The following is an 8,146-nucleotide window of genomic DNA, read 5'->3' on the forward strand; positions in this document are numbered from 1 at the left end:
ATATCAATGATTTTGCCCGAAAATAACGTAAAATTTGATTGTCAAAAAATAAGTATAAAATTCTCAATCATTGCCAAAAAAAGAATATAACGTCAATCATTGCTATATTCCTACAAGAAAAAATCCTCGATCACTGTCAAGAACTTGGGTTCATATATTAAAAATCCCTAAATATATCTTTCACAAATCGAAATATATAAAATCATTGCCAAAATGAATATACCATTAATCTTGCCAAATATTGCACGACAGATAATATATCTTCAAAAATATCTTAAAATCCCCTATTTACTAAATGAAAGGCAAAACTCTTACTTTTCCTGCCTAAAAGATATTTCATAGAATAGTGAGTGGTATTTTTAACATATACTATAGGTGTGGATATGATAAGTTATAAATGGACATAATCTTTTGTATTTAAAAATTTATATCATTTAATATTTCACATTCTGCACAAATTTATCTCCGATCTTTTTAGGATAAGGAAATTCTTTTTTTTTAAAGAAATTAATGATAAAAATTTATTGACTTTTTAAGATAAGTAGTTGCGGTTAAAAAATATGATATTATTAAATATTTGTTAAAAATTCATCGACTCTTTTTGATAAAAATTTACCGCTAAAAATATGTTATTAGTAAATATTTTTAAATTAACATTATTAATATCTCGGTAAAAAAAAAAATCATTTTATTACTTCTTACGATCTAAATTTTTATTTATTTCTCTAATCAAAATAAATTAAGGAGAAACAGGAAAAATAAGTGAATTGTCAATTTAAATTCTATAAATATAAAACTCTATAAATACCGTGCATATATTACACGGGGTCTATATTATTAACTCTATAAATATCGCGCATTCATTACGCGGGATCTAAACTAGTTACAGAGTAACATGTTCATTAAACTATTATATAAAAGGCTAAAAACAAGTAAGTTACACAAGCATGTTAATTACTAAGATGTTATAGACTTATCCGTTTTTTGTCCGATTCTGAATATACAAAAATATATCGATTTGTATAATTTTTAAATTTAGCCCTAAATACATTTAATTATATTAATTTCCAGTTCTATCCTGACATTAACTACTATGATCATCTCTCATTCCTCTACTTATAAAACACTAAACAATTTATTTTTTTAGTGATTGTTTCATATATAAGAAAATACAATTTTTCATAGGAAAAAAAAAAGTAAATCCCATTTGTTTATAATTCTGGAAAATTAATTTACTTAAAGAAACAAATATTTCAATTTATTTGATCCAAGTATAGAGATCCACTCGTGAGCTGCAAATTTAAAATTTGAGGACAAGTGACTATAACTCTACAAGTATTATATTCATTTTGATTTCAGACGAAACGCTTTGCTTTAATAACATTTTTGTTAAAGACTGAAAAGTGCTCAATCCTACATTCCTACCTTTTTGGTAATTAAAAACTCCATAAAGTATAATTTAAATGCAACCACTATTCAGTAAAATATCATTTTACTGTCTTAAAAAAACTTAGGTAATCAATACTATATATACTCCCTCCAATTCACAATAAACCTCCCTATTTTTTTTTCGGTTATTCACAATAACCTCCTTATTTCCTTTTTTGGTAAGTATTTGTGTGGTCCAAATTTAATTGTATGGTGGGGTAGTGTATTTGTGTGGTCCAAATTTTAATTATATGGTGGGGTAGTGTGTTTCCTTAATTTTTGTGCCAAAATGAAATGGAAGGTTTATTGTGAATTGGAGGGAGTATTAAATCCAGAAACCAAGGGACTTCCATGTTGTTAAAGAAAGTTATACAAATTAATTATACTATATAGTTTTAAATCAATAGCACCGTATGATGGACCCTATTAAGGAATCTCAGTGCAAATATTATATAGTTTGGGTTAAAATTAAATTATATAGAAGCTTGGTAATTTTCCTAAACATGTTCAATTTCCTAAAAATAAAATAATTAATTAAGATGGTCAATTTTCTTAAAATAAAATAATTAATTAAGATGGTCAATTTCAAAGAGATTAAAAGAAAGAAGATGCGTAATTTTCCTAATACTTATAGAAGACATTAAGATGGTCAATTTCAAGGAGACTAAAAGAAAGAAAATGCCTGGTAATTTTACTAATTAATTAGTACAAACATGCACACTTATGGTATTAATTATTATCATCATAAAATTATATATTAAAATTAAAATTTATTTAATTTTATTAAACTTTATAGTTTATTAGATGTATAGATAGAGATGTTAATTATTTAACATACAAAAATATAATAAGTAGGTTATAAATAATTCAAGTTAGATTCCATAATCAATATTAATGCGGCAATAGTGAAAGTAACCATAATTACGGTGGGAGTAGTGAAATATTAATGCGGCAGTAGTGACAGTAACAATAACTACGGCGGGAGTAGTGAAAGTAACAATGATTACGCGCAAGTAATGAAATGTTATTACTATTATTTCATTAATAAAAGTAAAATATTAATAGTGGAAGTAGTGAATTTGTCTCAAAATTTATTTCATCGTAATTTTAGGATAAGTTATAAAAAATATACTCCGTATTAATTAAAAATTTATGGGTTATGCAACTTTAAGTATTTTTATTTGATGAAAAAAAAATAATGATAAGTAGAGGCAGCCCGGGCGAAACCGGGCACCAATACTAGTAATGTACTAATTATAATACCAACCGTCCACAATTTCTTAATAGCAGATGGAAAATCTGATAGAAGTATGTATAAGGTATACTTGATTTAAATATTACTCTTTCATGTCTATAATAACAAATTCTTTCTTCATCTGAAAACCCTCGATGGCGTACATGAGAAAACAATATTAAAATTCACTACCAATCAAGACTTATATATTGGAAGATCTATGAATTTTCATAGTGTCGATGGTTCTATTACCAAGTGCATAATTAGAGACGGCAGTCATCACATAATTTGAGTCAGTCTTGTAAAGTTTGGGTGTCTCTTCAGTAATAAGTTCATTCAACGGCCCAATTTCTGTATTTTGTGGTGGACCAAATCCACACGCTAAAGAAATCCTTTCTCTCGTTCCATCAACCACAGCCCTATGATAAACACTCTTTACCTTGCCATTAGTCAAAATCTGCATTCATTCAAATTGAATATGTTTATAAATTCCTTAAAAAAAATTCAAATAAAATCATTATTTCTTCGGTAAATGAAACCATTCTTATTAGATGCAAACCCAAATTCCACGTTGACAAATTCTTGAGGCCTTTTGGGAAGGATTCAAGAATAATAATTGATGGCTTTGCCTAAAACCGACAATAATAGCCAACTTTAGTAGTTCGACGCCTTTTGGGAAAGACCTCACAAATAAAGCCTTGAAGGCCTAGCCTAAAATAGACAATATCTACTATTATGTACCATGTAGCAGGAGCTCAACATGAGGTTATCAACGCTTCCGCACAACATTCCTTATTGTTACAATTTGTATTATAAGATTTAAAAGTTGAACTATTTATCTAGAACTAGTTATATCGTCTTCTTGTTGAAGTATTGAAGATAATCTACTCCATCCGTTTCAATTTTTTTGTCATTTTAGAAAAGATTTAACATTTTCTTTATTTGTCATTTTATAGTTTTCAATGCTATTACATAGTTTATACACTTTTCTAAAAAGTTTTTTTTTGTACATTAAAGTTTAGGTTCAAGGGTAGGTCTTAACCAGTCTCAACCCAACAATGAAAATTTTATACTTCACAGTAAAGGTTTTATATTTTTTTTTCCTAATTTGCTCCTTTGCAATATTAATTCTCCTTCGAAAATTTTCGTCTCTTAATCTCAAAACTTATTTTCGTTACTAGTGTAAAATGTGAGGGTGGAATTACCTCCAACATATCAGCAGTATTAATGACAAGGGCACCAGGAACTATTGGTACTTTATACCATTGGCCATCTTTCTCAACATGGAGTCCTTCAACCTCTTTGTCTTGCAACAAAAAGGTTAATATATGCACATCAGAATGTGCTTTTAGGCCAACTACTTTGTCTGGGAATGGACATGAAGGATAATGGTTTACTCTGAAACCCATTATCCCATCTTTTGCATACTCGTTTAATAAGTTGTCCTCCTCCAAGTTCAATAATTTAGAGATGGCTTTACAGACCACTTCAAATATTTTTCTTAAATCCGCAGCATAGTCTTCAACTATTTCCCTGGATATTTATATTGTAAATATATTATAATCGTAAAGTTCAAAAATTTAGGTTACATTTTATATGAAAAGATCAATATACACACGTTAAGTGAATTTGTTACCTGAATTTAGATAGGCTTTCATCAGGCCAAAACTTGGGATTTCTTTGTTCTACCGGGTAAATAAATAGGAGGAATCTGTTATTCCAATTCAAATTCTGATCCTTAGACATTGTGTCACCTCCCCATCCCTCTAACTGGCCTGGAACTTGAATGTACTTTTGCTTCTCTTCTACGGGTAACGCGAAAAAATCTTTGCAGACTTGAATTACTTGATCAAGTTTAGAGCTTGTTATGCCATGATTTACCAACTGCAATGTCACCAAAAGTCTGGTTATATATTGCAAATGTCACCGGCGAGAGGAGCGATTGAGAGAGCATGGCTGGTGACCGGCGAGGAAGCCAGAGATAGAGGCCTAAGGAGTACGAGAGGGATGAGAGAACCGGGAGAGGGGCACGGGCGATGGCGGCCAATAGGGCTGATGGCTGCAACAAGTGATGCTCAACGGTTGGCGCTAATGGACAATGGAGGTAATGGTCAAATTTGGTGTTATATGGGTTTTCATGTTTTTTTGTTGTTCTCCTTTTTTTCTCGAGATATACTACGTAGTACATTTAATTGTAAAATTTATTTACGCAATACATGCATGTTTTTTTTCTTTTTACATTTTTTTTACTCAGTAAGTAATACACCATAAAATATTTTAGCTGTAGTTATCCCAATACAAACACCTAATATACTACATCGACAAAAGTACAAAAAAATTAATGTACTCTAATTTATAATAATAATAATAATAATAATAATAATAATAATAATAATAATAATCATGGTCGATGATGATGGTGTAAGGAGTAATTACTGGTTGTAGTTGATGGTGATGGTTGGTGGGAGAGAAAATGGGATGAGATAAGGATTAAGAGGAGAACAAATTAGAGAGAAATAAAAGGGAAAATGAGAAAAGTGTAATAGTAAAAAAAAATTAGTGCGAGAATAACATGCATACTGTGAAAATCAACATCCTATAAAATTTCATTGGAAATCCTCTGTCCTATTTATTATTTTTTCTACGGGTGACAACGGGTCGTATTTGGACCGGATCTAGCCGATCCGATCCGATCCGCATTTCCCACATGGATCCAGATCTGACAGGTCCAATTTTCTAAGATCCATATCTGACGGATCCGGGTCAGATTTGGATCCTATAAGGACCTATGTCAATAGCAAATTAAACAACAAACACAATAGCATTATGAGTTAAGTAACACTAACTACCCATGCCAAATTAAGTGTGTCAATAATAGACTAAGTCACTGGCATATTGTGGCATATTGTACGCACATCGTAGCATTCCAACTTCATCTTTTAGAATTATAAAGTGGCATAAAATCTACAAAATTTAATGCCAGCGGCCAAATTAAATGGCATTGCTAGTAACAATTACAAAGTCATGTCATTTACTACCAATTTTATTTATTTTATGCTATAACTAATAAGTTATGAAGTCGGTAAATGAGTAATTTAATAGTTTTTTTATTTTTAATTGAAAATGGGTCCGCGGATTAATATTGGATTTGGATCTGAGTGGTGAGATCCAACTCTAGATTCGTTTTATAAGTAATGGATCCAGACTTGATTCATATCCAACGGGTCCCAAAAATTAGGATCCGTATCTGATTCATGCGGGTCAGTTCTTGCGGATTTGGAGCGGATCCTGGATCCATTGTCATACCTAGTTTTATCTTGTGCCCCATTGTTATTTCTAATGACACAAACACTTTCATATACCGATTTTTATTGTTTGAAAATGGTGTGTCAAGATGTTAAAGTATTTGGATACAAGATAAACCATAAAAACTGAATAAATGATCTAAACTCAATAAAATTTGACCGGCCACCTGAGTTATTTAAAACTAAATATTTCACCTTGTTATTTTGATATATATGAAAGTTGAAACAAATTTATATACTGAGAAATAATGGTGAAATTGATTAGGTTTGGTAGTAATATAAAATTTCCAACAAAATTAATTAAAAAGATAATTCTACTATACGTCACTCTATTTGTTGTTCTTCTTAATACCCATTTATTATTTACTATTTTTTTTCTATTTATTTATAAAATAATTATTGTACATACTTTTGTTATTTGCTTAGTTTTGTGTTTATATTTGTTTACCTTTACCTCTAAGGTTAAAATAACGATGATGGAGCCATTTGTGGTGGTTGTTAAATGTTAACGGATAACAAGGAGATAATAATTGAATGTGAAACATCAAATTACCATTAGAAATATTGCTAATATGTAAAGGTGAACAATTAATAAAAAACCTAAAAATAAATAGGTAAACAAATGATCGCGCAATAGAAGGAGTATATAAGTATGACATACTAGCATCAATTCTTAGATAGCTTGGTTTAGAGCACTTGTTTTGTTTTGTTTTTTTGGACAACAATAAACATTCATAAATAAAATAAACTAGTACAAATCGTTCGTTCAAAATATAAACAAAGGGGATTAGAGACCCCATAACTACCTAGTATAACCGAAAAAAAGGTAGACGAGGTCGTAACTGAAGAGAAAATACGACTTTTCTTAAAAGGAGGATGATAGTGGATGTCAAATTTTATGGAGTGAATCTCCTTTCTCTTGGTTTTTATAATCATAGAACACTTGTAATGCGTTATAAAATATATAGGTTATATAATATAGGGTTTTTCTCTCTTTTATCTCTGAAATTTTCATTTTTTCTAATCGTACCTCTGCGTTTGGCATAGTACTAATTATACTCTTAAACTTGACTAATCAAGTTTAAGGGTGCAATTAGTATTTCAAGGATACAGGAGGGAAAGCCCCTATAATATACTAACTGTTTTTAGTTTTAATATGTCGGTTTGTCTAATATGTATCATAAAAAAAAAATTTTGAAAAGATATTGATATATTTTTGTGGTATTATTTGTAAAATAAATGTAATAATAGTAACTGAAGTATATTATCAAGATGTTTATTATAACAAATGTAATGCAACATAATAAAAACATGTACCTGAAAACAACCCCAAGAATTGATAAGTGACCCAAATTTTTGATGTTCTTCGTCGGAATGTAAAAGTAATTGAAAATCAACTAAGGCTGGATCCATGTAAGGAAGCGACGAGTTCTCTTGCTTTGTGCCTGAACTGTAGATATATTTTTCTGTGATTTCCTTTTCACTTATTTTACTCACCACTTCAGCTGGTGGTGTTGGTACTTCAAATTTCATTGTAAGGGGTGATTGTGAAGCCATATATTATATTTGTAAGTTGAGGGGAAGACACGAATGTTAACACCTATAACTTGGATTAATACACTTATTTTCTAATAAATCTTGTCTATTTATAGTCTATTCTAAAATCTTAATCTTTGGTAGACTGAAAATATAATTAGCTAAATATTTCAATTTTGACAAATATCAAAGGAAGAAAATCAACTTTGATTTGTAACTATTTTAATTTAATTATTTAATTTGTTTTTTCTAAGTTTTCAGGATATATTTCATCAAAAATGGATAAAAATCAAAACAAATCAATGTTTTTAGGAGAATTAAAATCCCCTATCTTCAAAAGAATAAGAAAAGTTCTAAAATTGAACACTTAAAACATCACAAAGTAGAAGTGGGCCTATTTTTATGAACATAAAGGGAGAAAAAAGATTGTACATAAGATGTACTACATCGTACTTAATAACTTCTTGAGTTTTTGTGTATTTTTTTCGAGTACTATAGAGTATAAATTACATTTTAGTTTTATAATGTAAAAAATCAATTTTTTTTGAGTTTATATGTAACTTTTTTGAGTTATAATGTAACTTTTTGAGATTAAAGTTTAAGTAAACAAACTCAAAAACTTTTATCTTAATGCTCAAAAACT

The 8,146-nt window shown here is 29.4% G+C and overlaps 1 protein-coding gene across 1 annotated transcript; it reads right to left on the reverse strand.

Moving 5' to 3' along the window:
- Positions 1–2,864: 2,864 nt before the first annotated feature.
- On the reverse strand, positions 2,865–7,524 carry LOC141595148 (codeine O-demethylase-like). The gene is made up of 4 exons (XM_074415121.1): positions 7,285–7,524; positions 4,299–4,546; positions 3,868–4,195; positions 2,865–3,119 (listed from the first exon to the last, which is right to left on the reverse strand). The coding sequence occupies exons 1-4, from the start codon at positions 7,522–7,524 to the stop codon at positions 2,865–2,867; spliced, it is 1,071 nt and encodes a 356-aa protein (XP_074271222.1).
- Between the last annotated feature and the right edge of the window lie 622 nt (positions 7,525–8,146).

This window comes from Silene latifolia, chromosome 8 (assembly GCF_048544455.1).
Source record: "Silene latifolia isolate original U9 population chromosome 8, ASM4854445v1, whole genome shotgun sequence".
NCBI lineage: Eukaryota > Viridiplantae > Streptophyta > Magnoliopsida > Caryophyllales > Caryophyllaceae > Silene > Silene latifolia.

What these genes read in the sequence shown, in the direction of transcription:
- LOC141595148 (XM_074415121.1), bottom strand. Translation starts at nt 7,524, where the DNA reads ATGGCTTCACAATCACCCCTTACAATGAAATTTGAAGTACCAACACCA. An exon ending in ATTCTTGGGGTTGTTTTCAG is followed by an intron (nt 4,547 to 7,284) that starts GTACATGTTTTT and finishes GTGACATTGCAG; the next exon opens with TTGGTAAATCATGGCATAAC. An exon ending in ATACTGCTGATATGTTGGAG is followed by an intron (nt 3,120 to 3,867) that starts GTAATTCCACCC and finishes GAATGAATGCAG; the next exon opens with ATTTTGACTAATGGCAAGGT.